This window comes from Mastigoproctus giganteus, chromosome 2 (genome assembly GCF_048544385.1).
Source record: "Mastigoproctus giganteus isolate SK-2022 chromosome 2, ASM4854438v1, whole genome shotgun sequence".
NCBI classification, from domain to species: Eukaryota; Metazoa; Arthropoda; class Arachnida; order Uropygi; family Thelyphonidae; genus Mastigoproctus; species Mastigoproctus giganteus.
This window is the reverse complement of record NC_143576.1, coordinates 111,001,938-111,020,542: the sequence shown is the minus strand read 5'-3', so window position 1 is coordinate 111,020,542 and position 18,605 is coordinate 111,001,938. Positions and strand designations below refer to the sequence as shown.

The window sequence follows — 18,605 nt, the reverse complement described above, 5'->3', positions numbered from 1 at the left end:
TAGACTGGAGAAATAACAATCCCAAGATGGCTTTTACAATAGGAATAGTTGCATTAAAGTGTAGAGGGAAAGGAAGGGAGGGAGGGAGCAAGGGGGGGGAGAGAGAGAGAGAAATTTGGAGGTTACTATCTATGAAGTTTCCCATGCAGTGAAGGCAGGTGATACAAAGACTGGCCATGGCATCATCAGTGATTTATCAGACATTTGCTTTTAGAGTTAAGGGGGACATAATCCCACTATATAAGGCAATAGTGAGACTGCACTTTTGAGTATTGTGCCCAAGTATGGAGACCATATCTAATAAATTTGAGTTTCTCAAAAAGGTTCAGAGATAGGCAACAAATTTGATAAAATCAGCAAAAAGGATGCCTGTACAGAAAAATGTGAGCTACAATTCTTGGTAACTGAGTTCCATAGAGGATATCTCACTGAGGTCTATAAGGCTCTAAGAGGGGACAGTAAAATGAATCAAGGTAAAGTTTCATGGTTATAAATGATGCTAGATATTAATAGGGTGTATAAATTCAAATTATGGGGGAAGAGATATAGCATGAAATATAGAGCTTTCTTTTTAGCTAATAGGTTATAAATTATTGAAATAAGTTATATTTGTGGATAGTTTAGGCTATTGACAGCATGAGAAATTCAAAGGTCAGCTGAATCAACATCCATGCGAAGAATGTAAAAAATAAGAAGGGTTTCATTTATGGCTATATATGCTAACCACTGACAAACTAATTACTGAACCACAGACACTGGTCCAGTAATTAGTTTGCATGGATTTTAGATTCAAGCCTAAACACTGTCACAAAAAATACATGATCCCCATCATGACTGTGATATTGAAAATCAGGTTTCCCTTAATAATTTTATATGTATGCAATCACAATGAATTTATAAACTCTTTTGGCCTCAGCTGTCTAGAGAATAAATGGAAATTTATTATTTTATTATTTCTTTCTTTATTAGTTTATTATTTTATTTTTTTGATGCAGCAGAAGCCTAGGGCTTCCTGCCTCCATATGGCAAATACCAATTATGTACTTATGTACAATGGAATACTGTTCCCACATCTACATCTAGAATAGCACCTCTAAAAAAAAAAAAACTTCTCTGAAGTGCCTAGACTCTATCCAAAAGAGGGTAATCGGTTTAATTATATTATTGACCACTCTCCATTCTACAATACTACTGCAGGGAAATATTTCAGGTGAATATGTTTTCTAATAGAGGACACCACCAGCTGATGAGAAGCCAGTAGCTATACAATTTAAAAAATATATAGGCAGGCCTGTGTATAATGGTATTTGTCCCTAAGTTGAACATAAAACCAAGCCTTAGTCTCAGTAATTGGGCACTGAGGCTTGGACTTTCATCTCTCTCTCTCTCTCTCTCTCTCTCTCTCTCTCTCTCTCTCTCTCTCTCTCTCTCTCTCTCTCTTTCCCCCCCCCACTCTATCACACAAAGTGTAGCTTTTACTACATGCCTTCTACAGATAATTTCATGGGCACTGTTCTTCTAAATTAATTGCCACTTCTTTTTTTTAGGTGGATAATCTAAATATGTGCCTTGATTAGTCAATTTTTATTTGCTTTTTGACTCCAAACTCACTGAACTAACTTTTCCTCCTACACTTCATTTGTCCTTTCTATTTGTTCCTTTTGAATACCTTTCCTCTCTATGAATCTCCTGAAAATTATAATCTACAGAAATTCAAGTCCAATATCAAGGAGTATCTTGACACTGGATTTGAATTTGGCATTTTTACTATTTTTTAATTACAGATGGAATTCTTTACTTTTTTTTTTATTTATTGTTTCCTCAATTAGAAAATGTAATTCTGGATTTATTCACATACTCTTAATATCTGTTAATGCTGAATGAGTGGAAGTCCATTGTGCATAATTTTTTTAAATAAAATTAAAACAGAAATAATTATGAATAATTTCATCTCACTAGCAAGAACAAAGTAATTTTACTACCATTAAGACTACAGAATCTTAGAAGGTGAGTAATATTAATGCATAATATTACACTTTTAAAAACTTTTTCATTTATATTAATCATATTAGACATCTACTTACCTGTAACTGCATGTGAATTTTCTCAGCAATCTCTTGTCCATATGACAGAAGCATTTCAACAGACTGCTGAAGGGGTTCAAACATTGCATCTGTTGCTTTTTTCCTTTCCTTTACTGCTTGAATATGTCCCATGACTGTAACTAAACTGTCAGAGTCTCCTTCTACTACTGGATAATTTAGCCCTTCATCAGTCTGATTAATAAATTGCTCTAGATCATCCAACTTACTTGTTACATGGTCTAAAAGGCATTGCTTAAAGCACAAGCTCCACTTTTTTATTGTATTCAAAAGAGCTTGTTTAAAATATTGTAGGTCTATCTGAAACCAACTGTTCACCAGGGTAGCATTTTTTGTATCTTCTACTTCATGATACATCACTTCAAATCCATCTATCTGTTCAAAGCAAGAAGATGTTAAAATGAGAAATATCGAAATAGCAAGCCAATAAAAACCATTCAAAAAAATGGTCAGCAACCTGTGACCTGTGAATCAATCAGTAGGTGATCCACCACCACAAATTGGTGACCAATTAATTAACTAACATAAAATTAACTTTAAATTTTAAAAAATTATTATACCAAAAATATATAAATGGTAAAAAAATACTGGAAGCTGTTCTTAAAGCATTCACAATGAATTCTATGGAAAAAAAAACAATATGATTACTTAAAATTCTTTCTTTGTTAATGTACATATTTATCATGGTTCCTGTTCATTTAGATAAGATCAAGGAAGTTGGGTTGTCCATTTTCATTCAAAAATTTTAATTAAGGAATCACACACACTGTAGAAACCATATATCTATAGACTAGTATTAGTAAAAGCCAAAAGATGGAAGCAAGCCAGCTTTATACTGTACCTACCAAAAAAAAAAAAAAAAATATATATATATATATATATATATATATATATATATATATCTAAGGTACTGATCCAGTTGCCTCTTAAAATTTCACTAGACTGTCAACCTCAACCACCAGGAAAGCAGTTTATTCTAGTGGTTACTTGCAATCCAGACTAGTCATTTCCCCCCAATAAGCTTGTATTTATGTTCCCTACTAGCAACTAGTTTTTGTCTCATTTCAATTTTAAAATTTTGCCATCATGCATATGTGGAGAAGAGCAATGGAATGACCCCTTGCTATTCTGGCCCTAAGTCATTCATCTCTCAAACTTTTCAAGATGTGTATTTTCTTATTTTCTCTCTCTCTCTCTCTCTCTCTCTCTCTCTCTCTCTCTCTCTCTCTCTCTCTCTCCCTCCCTCCCTCCTCCCTCCCCCCTCTCCAGAGCAGGACACGGTATTCCAAAAATAGATATATGATCAAAAAAAGTTGCAAACCACTGGTGGAAAAATTGCTGCATATTACCCACATAAGTAATATATGAAAATTCCTGTACATTACTCTCATGAGATGTCCAAGCAGCCTGTTTGTATCGTCCAGAGACCTTCATGTTCTCTGTAATTAACCCTAGGTAGTTTTAATTCTCAACCACCTTGAGTGTGGCAACACTCAAGTGGTTGTTGTGTGATTTCTGACACTCTTGGCAGTGCATTATTAATGTTAAATCTCAAATGCTACTTCTCAGCACACCTTCCAATTTTTCTCTCTCGCAGCAGCACACCTTGATTCCTCTCATTAACCATTCTGCAAACCTTTTTATCATCTGCAAACTTAAACATTAAGCTTGAAATGACTTTATGAATATTGTAAATAAATACTGAAAACAATAAAGAACCAAGTACTGAATCCTGAGGGGAGTCTCTCAGGATTCAGTGCTTGGCCACCCTACTTGGGATTTTTCTTAGAGTAATGTTTTTCTTGACATTTTTCTTTCCTGTAGAATTTATTGATGTATAAATTTATTAATTTAACAAGCCCAAGGGGAGCCACTCAACCATCACTTTATTCACAGAAGTAATTGTCCCTAATACCACATTATTACAATTTGTACAGAATTCTTTCTTTTGGAACAGTATCAAAACTGAAATCTAAGTACACGATATCAAAATTATTTTTTGCATCCAGTTCCTCTGTATCATAGTAGGTAATCAAGATTGGTTAGACAAGATCTCTCCCTGAACAAACCCATTCTGTAAAATCCATCTAACACTGCCTTGACAGTATCAGCAAATATTCTTGCACCCTTTCTATTTAAGTGTGTCCTATCCCTGTAAAAGCAGTCTTGCCTGATAACAAGCACAGACCATGCTGAGGAAATTTTTCTCCATGAGTTTAAATTTTCCCACTCTTGCACAATCTCTCCCAGGCCAAAATGATTGAAAAGGTTCTTAACACATACTCTTTTACTACTAAAATTCCAAACACTTTCAAATTAAATCCCAATCAGAGTTTTTCCTTAACTTTGCCCTATAGCTGTTAACTAAATCCTCAAATTTCGTATTTTTTAATATAATTAGTACCAATGTGTACAAACCTTTTCACCCTTAAAAGATAATAACTGTTACACAATGAAGTTACACAATATCATAACTTTTGTCACTGACATGCTGGTTCTATTCCACCTATCCTGGTTCTACACTGGTTCTATTCCACCTCTCCTTTCTATGCAATATACACTGGTGTGCAAAACTTAAGGACCAGTCAAGTTTACTCATAGGAGTGGCCTGGATATGGGAAAAGCATACCAAAGGAACCTCATGAGTTACAGAAATGATGAAGGAAACAACACTGACACAACAACAGAAACAAAACGGTACAGAAGGACCTTATTCAAAAATGGCAATATAGCACTGGCTGCCATGATACAGATGCATCACTGCCAAAGATGGAACAAAGGGAAGAGGTGGCCATCCCTAATGTCGATGCAGGCTTTGCACTGCCTGTCCATACTTAGAACAATGTTGTTGATAAGTTCTTGCAGTAACATCGTCCATTCCTCTGTCAGCACCATCTTCAGCTGGTAAACATTTTCTGGTGGGTGTGGATGTGCCGTTAGCATTAGCATTAGTAGAGGCATTTGATGCAAGAAAGCAAGCTTATGCAGCATCAGCCAAAAAAAAAAAAAAAAAAAAAACACTTCCACTTCACCCCTCTGTTCGTTCAAAATACCTGTCCAGCTGAGCCTTAAACTTATTTAGGCTATCAACCTCCACCACAAGGGATGGAAGTCTGTTCCACCAACCAACCACCCGCTGGCTAAAGGCAAATTTCCGCACGTCTATCCTACATCTGTCTTTCCTCAATTTGAATTTATGCCTTCTCAGGTGATTTTTCTGAGCTAGAGGAAGAATCCCATCAGCATTGAGTATGCTTAAACCATTCAAGGCTTTATACACCTCTATCAGATCACCTCGCTGGTGCCTAGTCTCCAGACACTGTAATTTGCAAAACTTAAGCCTTTCTTCGTAAGAGCACCCCTTTGTTCCATTCACTAATCTTGTTGCCCTTCTCTGTACTCGTTCCAGCAGCTCTACATCCTTCTTGAAATGAGGCCTCCAGACCTGTATGCAGTACTCTAGGTGTGGCCTGACCATCGCCTTATACAATGGAATAATCACCTCCTTATCCCTGCTGGAAAAATTCCTATATATCATTGACAATACTCCATGAGCTAATCTTGCAGCCCGTCTGCACTGCTCAGAGAACTTCATATCTGCCTGCACAACCACCCCAAGTCCCTTTCATTCTCTACCACTGTCAGTGTTGTACCACAGAGTTGATACGTTGCTCTGGGGTTGCTGTTTCCCATGTGTAGTACTTTACATTTGTCAATGTTAAACTTCATTTGCCACCTCGAAGCCCATCTGCTCAACCTTTCCAGATCCTGTTGCAGCAGCATAGTGTCAGTAGTGTCCTTGACAACCCTGCCAACCTTTGTATCGTCTGCAAACTTGGACATTAAGCCCGATATACCATCATCAATATCATTTATAAATACAGAAAACAATAATGGACCCAACACTGAGCCCTGAGGGACTCCACTAATAACATCAGTCCACGATGAGCAGTGTCCATTGATTACCACTCTCTGTCTTCTCCCCCTCAACCACCCCTTTATCCATAGCAGCAATTTGCCTCCAATGTCACACTGCTCCAATTTGTGTAGCAGTCTTCCATGTGCAACAGTATCAAAAGCCTTTCTAAGATCCAAGTATATAATATCAAAGTTATTCCCTGCATCCAGTTCTTTTGTGACTGCATCATAGTATCCAATCAAGTTGGTCAGGCAAGACTTCCCCTTAACAAAACCATGCTGTGTCTGAGCTATAACTGAAGTCTTGTCTAAATGATCCTGCAGTGCTTCTTTAACCAGTGCCTCCATTAATTTTCCTGGAACAGAAGTTAAGCTCACAGGTCTATAATTACTTGTGTCAGCCTTTGATCCTCCTTTGTGAATTGGGGTCACATTTGCACATTTCCAGTCTATGGGTACCTCCCCTGAGTCCAAGAAAGCTCTCATAATTATGGCTAAGGGTTTGCTTACTTCCTTTGCTGCCTCCTTTAATATAACTGGATAGATCCCATCCACCCCGGGTGCCTTTCTTGTGTTTATCTTCAACAGTTTCTCCTCCACTTTACTCCCAGTTATTTCAAGATTCTGTAGCTTACTGCTAGAGTTGAATACACCTCTGGCATTCCCCTCGCTGAATAACTCCTCATGTGTGAATGTCGATGCAAAATATTCATTTAGTTTGTTAGCTACCTGAGCAGGATCATCAACACTTGACCCATCAATATCAAGTGGACCAATCTGATTCATCCCCTTCCTTCTAGAGTTTACATAAGTAAAGAACTCTTTGCTGTTTTTCTTTGCATCCCTTGCCAAGGATTTCTCGTAATCTGCCTTCGCCTGCCTAACCTCCTTTGTTAGGCATCTCCCCAGAGTGTCCCATATGTGTTTGATGGAATTTAGTTTGGTGGAATGGGCAGGGCAATCCATATGAACAATGTCCTCACTTTCCAAAAGCATATCAACAGCTGCAGTGCGATGGGGTGTGGCATTATCATCCATAAACATGAACTCTGGGCCAATGGCAACTTGGAACAGATGCACATGGGGAAGGATTATCTCAGTACAGTAGCATGAAGAGTTGTGTACGTCCATCCAAGATAACACCTCCCCAGATAAGAACACCTCGACCGCCATATCGATCCCCTTTCAGTGATGTTTGTGGTGTGGTAATGTGTGCCAACCTCTCGCAAGATCAACTGACATCCAAAATCACTGCTGAGACTGAATCTACTCTCATCAGTAAAGAGTACCTTACCCCATTGCATTGCTGTCCAGTCCTTGTGTTCGATGCACCACTTTAAATGGTGTCTCCGATGGGCAGGTGTTAAAGGGACACAGCGTACTTGCTATTGGGAAAACGGTCCAACTTTGTGGAGTCACCTGGCCACAGTAAACTGCGATATCCTGCGTCCTGTGCAGCTGGTTTGCAATGGATCCCACTGTCTGGTGCCGGTCCCTCTTGGCCTGTAGGAGTATATAGCAGTCATCATTGGGCGTTGTTATTCGTGGACAACCACCATTGGTCCTTCGAACAGCCGTACCTGTCGTTCTGAAGGCCGACCATGCAAGTGAGACTATGCTATGAGCAATAGTGAAATCTGCAGCCACACTCCTCACACTTCGACCCTGGGTAAAGTCATCCAGATGTTGTTTACTGGCCATTTCATTTCGTTGTGTGTAGCACTGTATGAAACCAATTGAACGTCTGTAACAATCGTGCTCACCATTCAGTAATTTGCATATAACTGCTGAACTGCTGCTTTTATCTGTTTATGTGAGCCCTCTCATCACTTTTAAAATTTTTGCATGTGCATGTGCATGCACCAGCTTTCTACTGAATGGCCACAGTTATTATGCAAATCGCCACAGGCTGTTTCATTTGATTTTGTGATTATAACCTTTAGAAATAGTGTTGGTCCTTAAGTTTTGCACACCAGTGTATTTCCTGTTTACCAGATAACAGAGACACCAATAAAAGTTACTTCCTGTGAGACTTGCACTTTCTGCTGGGCGGATACCACTGTTTTGTCTGATGCATGACTGTAACACTGAGTTGGGCAGCTAAGTGCCTGATGGGGCTCCTGGTTTACAGTTAAGCTGCCATCAGTACCATGTTTTTTAATGATACACTTATATCTAGCATATGGTATATCACAATGGACACAATAGTGTCCATTGTGATATATTGTTTTAATTCCTTGAAGGTCATCAGCTCTGCTTTTCAAGCTCTCATGTTTGCCTATCAGAATACCAAATTTGAACTTAATCTCCTCATACTCTTTGCATCAAAACACACAAGGGCCATCTTCCTTTGTTTGTACCATTTCCCACTACATGTGGCATCCCAAACATGCAGCAAGTCAGATATATTATAGGAGCTGCCTTTGTGTATTTTTTGGAGAAATGACCTTTAGCAATATCCCCATCCTGAGCTAGGGCATTCCAACTACTTGGAGCTTGCTTAGCTATCTTGGCACTCTGAGACACAACTTCAGCTTAACTAAAAAGACCATACTAAACTAAGAGCTTAGCACAATAATAACACTATACTATTTACAAGTTATTAAACAGTAGTACATATTGTGCTATAAAATTAAAGTATGTATTATGTTATACAGCGATGTTATTAAATCAATTTTGTTATAAAATTATTTGTTATAAATTTATAATAAATGAAAACATTTCTAATATTAATTATGCTCCTACAAAATTACACAAAAGAACAATATAAGAATGATATAAATAGTGTTTATATTATTATTATATTGATGCAATGAACAACAGTGGCAGAATTCTCTCCTACTTCAAATTTTGCTTTTGCTCAATAATCAATTTAACAGATAAACTTTAAAAATAGCTGCACACTAATTTGAAACAAAAATATAACAAAAACCAATAATTTTTAAGTAATAAAAACAAAAAAACTTTAAATAATAAAATAGTCTGCTAAGAAGATAATACCAGAAGGTATTATCTCCTTAACAGATTTCAAAAATGGCTCCCATTCAGTGAGTGCACAAGTCAATGTGTCATCTTCCTGGTTTACAGTTAAGCTGCCATCACTACCATGCTTTTTAATGATACAATTATATCTAGCATATGGTATATCACAATGGACACTATTGTGTCCATTGTGATATATTGTGTTTTAGCTGCATAATCAAAGAACTTCATTTTCTGATATTCCATTATGTACAATATTAGATGTGGCAACATGATCCAAGGAAGCAAAGCTTATATAGCACCAGAAAAAAGAAAAAAAAGAAAAAAGCATCTTCTTTTTTCTTCCAATAATTGTTCAAACTTTCCATAAATTTATTCAAATTATCCACCTCAACAATATCAGTGGAAGTTCATTATAATAATTTCCACATATCCATTCTGCAACCATCCTTTTCCTATTTAAACTTATATCCCCTTATGTATTTCATCTCAGAGAGGGTAAAGATGCCATCAATTGATGGCATCTTTACATAATCTACATTACATTGATGGCATTACATAATTTACTTAATGATTTTAAAGCCCTGTACACTTCAATTATGTTACCACAAAGATACTTAGTTTATAAAGGTTGTAATTTACAGAACTCCAGTATGTCTTATTAAGAATGTGCCCCCAACTAACAGGGATCCAGCAAAACAAAATTGTCTACTATTCTTATGAAGCCTTGTTAGGATGTCAACAAGTTGTTCATGGATGGCACATGGGCTTTTTTTTTTCTTTTTTGTTGCATGGCTAGTATGATGAATCAGTTGGTGTCAGTATAGATTATACTGTTTCAAAGTGATTGGAACTGGACTAATTCCAAGGGCATATATATAGCATGTACTGTAGTTCAGTCTTGTATATATTACAAATTAGTGTCAGTTGCTCAGAAAGAGCATTACTTGTAAAAACAGCTGCTCTGACTTTGTGCATTATTATATAATTGCTTGTCTTGCAGAATGTGTCCCTCCCACCACATTTAGAGTGAGAAAGAGAGAGAGAGAGTCACAAGAAAGACAGAAATATTCCCAGTATGAACAAAGACTATTTTGGTGAAATATAGCTGCCATTCTCTAAGGTTTGAAGATGCTAACTGATTTTTGTAGGCTAACTGATTAGTTAGTAAATGGGTGGATACTACACAAGTTCCTCCATTAATGAATATAAGCTTTTTCAAACTGGATGGTATCTTGTAACATGTGGGGTTTTGCAGCACTGTAAATAGGGAACCACAGTCCAGGTAAGATTGTATCAAAGCAAGGTACAAGTGGAAGCATATACTAGTTTCCCACCATGTCACAGTATTTTTAGACTTAATTTATTGGGCCTGATGATTCAAAACTGTGTTGTGTGATCTAGAAAATTTGTCTGTTGTTTAAGAATTTACATAAAAAGAGGTGTTGGGTATAAACTGAACTACAGAAAATATTATTTCATTCAGTTTCAGGCAAAATATTATATGAAATAAAACTTAGCCAGTTTTAAAGCAAACAAATAGTTGAGTGACATATTGTAAAATTAAGTATTATATGAATTATTGGTGCTTTGAAGCATTCAAATTCTAATATCATATGGAAGTTGAAAATGACAGATGAAAAACATGAACCACAACAGATGACATAGAAAGAGCCCTCAGAATTATAAAAAAATGTCACAAATCCAAAGATCATTAGAACTGCAGTAAAATTATTCTGGAGGTCCAGAATTATATGAGGTGTGTTTGAAAAGTTTGGGCCTTTGAGTACGAAGGGCTTATTTGAGAAGTCTTAACATTTTATTTTTAAAACTAGACCTTTTAGAGTCAATATACTTTTGCCACTGATTCCATGATGCTGAAATGCACTAATTCCAGCTGCAAAGGTTTCCACTTGGCCTCCAGGAATGTATCCACTGCAGCAAGGATGTTACTTTCAGTGGAAAAATGGTTGCCACCCACATATTTTTTTAAAATTAGGAAACAGGTCAAAGTCTGTTTTTTTTTTTTTTACATGAAACCGCAAAACATGGAAAATATAATATTATTAGCATTAGCATTAGTAGATGCATACAATGCAAGAAAGCAGGCTTATTAGCATTAGTAGAAACATATGATGCAAGAAATCAAGCTTATTAGCATTAGTATTAGTAGAGGCATACGATGCAAGAAAGCAAGCTTATGCAGCAGCAGACAAAAAAAAAAAAAAAAAAACACCGCTCCAATTTCACCCCTCTGTTCATTCCAAATACCTGTCTGGCTCAGCCTTAAATTTATTTAGGCTATCAACTTCCACAACAAAAGATGGAAGTCTATTCCACCAATCAACTACACGTGGCTAAAAGCAAACTTCCACACATCTATCCTACAACTGTCTTTCCTCAATTTCAACTTATGCCCTCTCAGGTGATTATTCTGAGCAAGAGGAAGAATACCATCAGCATTGAGCATGCTCAAACCATTCAAGGCTTTATACACCTCAATCAGATAACCTCGCAGGTGCCTAGTCTCCAAACACTGTAATCTGGAAAAAAGTCTTTCTTCATAAGAGCAACCCTTTGTTAAATTCACCAATCTTGTTGCCCTTCACTGTACTCATTCCAACAGCTCTACTTCCTTCTTAAAATGAGGTCTCCAGACCTGTATACAGTACTCAAGGTGTGGCCTGACCATTGTCTTATACAAGGGGATAATCACCTCCTTATCCCTGCTAGAAAAATTCTTGTATATCATTGACAAGATACCATGAGCTACTCTTGCAGACCGTCGGCACTGCTCAGAAAACTTCATATCTGCCTGCACAATTACCTCCGGGTCCTTGTAATTCTCTACCACTGTCAGTATAGTACCACAGAGTTGATATGTTACTCTGGGGTTACTGCTTCCAATATGTAGTACTTTACATTTGTCAATGTTAAAGTTCATTTGCCACCTCTCAGCCCATTTGCTCAACTTTTCTAGATCCTGTTGCAGCAGTGCACTGTCATTAGTGTCATTAACAACCCTGTCAACCTTCGTGTCATCTGCAAACTTGGACATTAAGCCTGATATACCATCATCAACAATATCATTTATAAATACAGAACACAACAATGGACCCAACACTGAACCCTGAGGGATTCCACTAATAACATTAGACCACAAAGAGAAGTGTCCAGTTGGTTGGTGGAACAGACTTCTATCCCTTCTTGTGGAAGTTGATAGCGTAAATAAATTTAAGGCTCAGCTGGACAGGTATTTCGAACGAACGGAGGGGTGAAGTGGAAGTGTTTTTTTCTTTTTTTTTTTTTGGCTGATGCTGCATACGCTTGCTTTCTTGCATCATATGAGTCTACTAATGCTAATGTCCATTGAGTCTATAACTCTGTCTACTCCCACTTGACTATCCCTTTATCCATAGCAGCAATTTGCCTCCAATGCCACACTGCTTCAATTTGTGCAGCAGTCTTCCATGTGCAACAGTATCAAAAGCCTTTCTTATGCAGCCAATAGAAAAACAAAAAACCTCCCATTCACCACTCCATTTGTTCCAAATGCCTGTCCAGTTCAGCATTAAATTTATTTAGGCTATCAACTTCCACAACAAAAGATGGAAGTCTGTGCCTCCAATCAACTACCTGCTGGTTAAAGGCAAATTTCCGTCCATCTATTCTACAATTGTCTTTACTCAATTTGAATCTATGCATCCTCAGGTTCTTAATCTGAGCAAGAGGAAGAATCCCATCAGCATTCAGCTTGCTCAACCCATTCAAGGCGGTATACACCTCAATCAGATCACCTCACAGGTGCCTACTCTCCAGGCACTGCTATTTGCAGAACTTAAGCCTTTCTTCGTAAGAGCACTCCTTTGTTCCCCTTACCAAACTTGTTGCCCTCCTTTGTACTTGTTCTAGCAACTCCACATCCTTCCTAAATTGAGGCCTCCAGACCTGTTCACAGAACTCTACATGTGGCCTGACCATTGCCTTGTATAATGGGATAATTCACATCCCTGTCCTTGCTAGCAAAATTCCTATATATCATTGACAAGACTCCATGACCTGCCCTGGCAGCCGGTGTGCACTGCTCAGCAAACTTCATATTTGACAGCACAATTATCCCCAGGTCTTTTTCACATTCCACTTCCATGAGGGTTGACAGGTTTCTCTTCGGTCATTGCTACCCATATGCAGTACTTTGCATTTGTCAATGTTAAACTTCAGTTGCCACTTCTCAGCCCATTTGCCCATCTTATCGAGATCCAGTTGGAGTAGCACACTGTCATTACTGTCGTTAACAACTCTGCCAACCTTTGTATCATCTGCAAACTTGGACATTAAACCTGATATACCTTCATCAATACCATTAATAAATATACAAAACAACAATGAACCCAACAACACCGAACCCTGGGAAACTCCACTAATAACATTTGTCCATGAAGAGCAGTGTCCATTGATTACTACTCTCTGTTGTCTCCCACTCAACCATCCCTTTATCCATTGTAGCAACTTACTCTCAATGTCATACCTCACCAATTTGTATAGCAGTCTTCCATGTGCAACAGTATCAAAAGCTTTCCTAAAATCCAAGTATATGATATCAAAATTATTTTTGGCATTCAGTCCTTTGTGACAACATCATAGTATCCAATCAAATTGGTCAGACAAGACCTCCCTTCAACAAACCCATGCTGTGTCTTAATTATTACTGCAGTCTTGTCTAGATGATCCTGCAATGCTTCTTTAACCAGTGATTCCATTAATTTTCATGGAACACAAGTTTAACTAACAGGTCTATAGTTGGTAACATCAACTGATGATGTTACCAACAGCAAATTCTAAGTGGGAAGCATTCAAGGAATTAATCATGGAAGCTACTAAAAGTTTCATACTCATGGAAGCTACTAAAAGTTTCATACCTATTAAGAAATATTGTTCAAGGTCAAAATGGTTGTCAAATGAACTAATGAGACGTGGGGAGAATAAAAATGCATGGGATGCATATAAATTATCAGGCAACATAGAAGCCTATGGCAGATATAAGCTAGTCTGTAATCACACAAAGGAGGGCAAGGCAGATGAAGGCAGATTACGAGAAATCTTTGGTAAAGTTTGCTAAGAAAAACAGCAAGGATTTCTTTACTTATAGAAACTCTAAAAGGAAGGGATTTATCTGATTGGTCCACTTGATATCGATGGTTCAACCATTGATGATCCTGCTCAGATATAAAACAAACTAAATGAGTATTTTGCATCTACGTTCACACATGAGGAGTTATTAAGGATTCAAAATGCCAGAAGGTTATCAAATTGTATAGGGTGCTTAATGATTTTGTAATAACTGAGAGCAAAGTGGAGGAGAAATTGTTGAAGTTAAATATAAAAAAGGCACTTGGGGTGGATGGGATCTATCCAGTTATTTTAAAGGAGGCGAGAAAGGAAGTAAGCAAACCCTTAGCCATAATTATGAGAGAATCCTTGAACTCAGGGGAGGTCCCCAGGGACTGGAAATGTGCAAATGTATCCCCAATTCACAAAGGGGGATAGAAGGGTGACACGAGTAAGTGTTATACATTAAGAACAGACATTTTTAATATTGTTCCACTACCTTTTCATACTCAGGCCACGAATTTTTCAAATCCCCCTTATATAGGAGAAATTGTCAGTGCAATTATTATATGCAAGGGTAGTAACTGAGATGGTTTTTATGGGAGTTGCAGTGCAGAAACCCATTATCACAAAAATCAGTGCTTAAAGATGGTTACATTTGTGTGGCATTTGCAGAACCTGACATTATGAGTGGAAATGCATTCTTTGTTCTTTGGCAATATATACTATGATGAATCATAGTATATATTGCCTTAATCTAATAGAACAATATGGGTTTAGCAGCAACCAGGTGAATTCTTCCATATGGACTGCATTTTTTCAAATCTAAAATAACAATGGAAGTATGATGGTATGGAGATTTTTTCATTATGACAATGGACTGCTGATTTCTGTAGATGGCACAATGAATAGACTGCCCTACTATGATATTCTAGACAAAGCTGCACTACCTACACTGATGAAATTTTACAGTTAATGGCTATACACATTTCAGGAAGGCAATGCTCTCTGCCATAAAGTTCAATACAGTCTGTTCCTGACATACATAAGAAATACGTTCCAGAACTTCTTACGTCGAGTTTTACATAACTCGGGAATAACTAATAAAATATTGCTACTATATCTCTGATATGCCAGAATGATAAAAACCACATAATATCCTCATACAAATGAAGAAAAATAATTATATACCATACAATTAAAAACTTTATCTGGACATAGCAGTGAAGTAGTACCGTTTTCTCTTATTCTCTTAGGCAGCACCATTATAACAGTCAATATGAAATTTTCTGTAAAGAACTTCACAAGGTTAAGTTACAAGATATGAAGATATGATGTCACAGCTTACGATATGCGAATGAAGCACACACACTACATGATGATAGTTTGACGCAAAGTCATTGAAAATGGTTGGACAACATAAATTTCAACTTCACCACAATAACCCGACGTGTAACAAATATTACACAAAAAATGCTAACAAAAGCTCCCACTTCACTTTCAAAGAAAACTGAGCCAACTCTGCAATCCAGAAAGAAAGAAAGGAAGGAAAGGATGTAGAAATGAAGGGCCAGAGTGTAATTCTCCGAAGAAACAGCCATTGGGACACAGTCCACATGGCTTGAACGTTGTGGGGGTTTATCTGAAGTGCTTTGACCTAGTTCATCTGTCTCAAAAACATTGCTGAATAGTTCTTCAGAATTTTTAAAGCAGGAAATAAAAATGTTAACTCCAATTATTTACCTAGATTCTAGTTATGCTGCAGTTATTATCCGACATAGTTTGTACGAGAATGAAAATTAAAACTTATACTTATTGTTCCTTCATTTGACTTCACTCTTAAAAATTATAGCAGTGCCTTTGCCTAGGGTGTCATTAATTAAGGGGTGCAATGAGGCAAAAAAATTATATCCTTAGTAAAGGGCACTGAAAGCTCTTTCTGCCCGGGACATCAAAATACCTTGGTCAGGCCCTGAATTATGGCAAAATAAGTATCTTATTTTGTCAAAAAAATTTACAAGTCTAAAGTTACATAACTTGGGCTTATGTAAGTTGGGGACTAACTGTAGATAATAACCTGGTTTAAACTTGCCAAAATATGAAAGTTTGTTGCACACACTGTCTGTTGCAGTGTAAGCCAAGAGTGGGCTCACACCATATTAAAACTGTGTTTTTAGTGACTTACATGAAATGTCTCTTAATATGCCAATACTCTTAATATAACAGTACATACTGTGTACAGATCTGAAATACATAAAATCTCAAAAATTGGCTAGCCTTATGCAGTGTAAGCCAAGAGTGGGCTCACACCATATTAAAACTGTGTTTTTAGTGACTTACATGAAATGTCTCTTAATGTGCCAATACTCTTAATATAACAGTACATACTGTGTACAGATCTGAAATACATAAAATCTCAAAAATTGGTTAGCCTTATGCAGTGTAAGCCAAGAGTGGGCTCACACCATATTAAAACTGTGTTTTTAGTGACTTACATGAAATGTCTCTTAATGTGCCAATACTCTTAATATAACAGTACATACTGTGTACAGATCTGAAAACATAAAATCTCAAAAATTGGCTAGCCTTATATCCCAAGCTTGATACATAACAAGCCTTTCCTATATCTGTACTAATAAGAAACAGATGATCACTCAGTTAAATCAGCAGATTGAATTCAGGAATTTAATGAAATTTCCAAAATAATACGGTGTTTCTTCTCATTAGTATTAATATAATCTTTAAATATATTTAAAAATGCATCAAATTTTAAGGTATATATTTAAGGTAAATCTAAATTAGTTGCAGCCAAATGTATTTCAATATTTCTGTCTCTGTTGAGAAGATGCAGAATTCCATTACTAATTATGTGATTTTTACAGATTTGAAAAAATATGAAAATATTTCCAGATGCATTGCTTATTTTGCAAGCACACACGCACGCACACGCACCTGTTCTTTAAATTGATCCAAATCTGGAAACAAGAGTTCAGGAACTTTACTCTCCTCATTATCATCAGAATCCTCTGGAGTTGTTGGAGAGCCATATTGCAGAAAATTCTTAACTATTTCTTCTTTATCCTCTTCCCACAAATAAGAATATGGCTGAAATGAGTCCCCAAACTGTAAAGCTTGTACAACTGCTTGCTGAATACGTTGCAGTAATTCTTGATGCATTTCATTTAATTCTTCTACACTTTGCAATTCTTCCTAGAGAGGGAGAGGGAAGGGAAGGGCAGGAGACAGAGGGAGGATAAATAAAAGACATTTTTCAGTATACGATATTATTTGATGTAGTATTGAATTATTATATTAATCACAAAAAATTAGCTCTCAATTCAACAGACAGGAAATAAAATCAGCAGGTGCATATTAATACTATATAAAATACTCACTAGATCAGGATATAATAGTAATCTGACAGCTATTCATTTGATAGAGATGTCTGAATTCAAACTGAGCAATGTATATCACATATTCTTTCATATCCCAATTTCACATCCAATTTTTTATTTTGAATAAAATACACAATGTGATCTCATTCAATACAAGTTCTGTTCAAAAGGTATCTCAGTGATTAGAATATAATGACAATAAGTGCACTTATGGGGTTTCTGCAACTTAATCCCCTACCAAAAAGAGCATGTCTGAAGTGGCAAACTTATTCCACTCTTGAAGCTTCTGGATAGCTGATGATAGCTGATTTCAAAATTATTCAAAATTACTGGTTGTTCAAAATTATTCAAAATTATTATTTCTCTTTGTTGTTTGTGCATCATCAAATTTGGAGGGGGGGGACTGATGGCACTGACCTGTCAATATGGAATTGCCAGTATCCTTACCTGCTTCTACAGGGATGGGATACACTTAAATAGAAAGGATGCAAGAATATTTGCTGATGCTATCGAGGCAGTGTTAGGTGGGTCGGAAAACTGATAGCTTGGGGGAATACAAGGACTAATAGTTTAACAGTAGCCGTAGGCAGAGGTGAAGGTGATTCTTGCACAACTTCTATTAGAATAAGTAGCGACCTGGAGCGAGGGGTGTTGGGGGTTTCAGGGACGGATGGCAGTCATCGTGAAACAGGTGGGTATATGGGATGTGTTAGAGTAACTAAAAATAAGAATAGGTGCATGTATACTTGCATGTATACCAATGCTAGAAGTATAGTAAATAAATTTGATAAATTTGAAGTGTTGGTCAAGACATCAAAGGCAGATATTGTTGGGATATCAGAGATGTGGTGTCACACAGATATAAGGAATGCCGAACTGGAATTTGGGGAGTACAATGTGTACAGAAAGGATAGACAGGATAGTAAGGGAGGAGGTGTTATGCTGTTAATAAAGAAAAACATAAAATCAAAAGAAGTGCATCCAGTTGATATAGATGAACAGTGCACTGTTGAGTCAGTTTGGTGTGACATAAGCACGGCGAAAGCAAAAATTAGAGTAGGAGTGTGTTATAGGCCTAATGACTTGAATGAGTACAATG

The 18,605-nt window shown here is 36.9% G+C and overlaps 1 protein-coding gene across 1 annotated transcript in view; it reads right to left on the bottom strand.

Annotated features, from left to right (window-relative positions):
• LOC150089496 (dynein beta chain, ciliary-like) overlaps positions 1 to 18,605 on the bottom strand; it is a 1,205,440-nt gene that overhangs the window by 868,737 nt on the left and 318,098 nt on the right. The window contains 2 exon segments of the mRNA XM_090390004.1: positions 2,085 to 2,477; positions 17,064 to 17,321. Coding sequence (XP_090246130.1) covers positions 2,085 to 2,477; positions 17,064 to 17,321 — 651 coding nt within the window.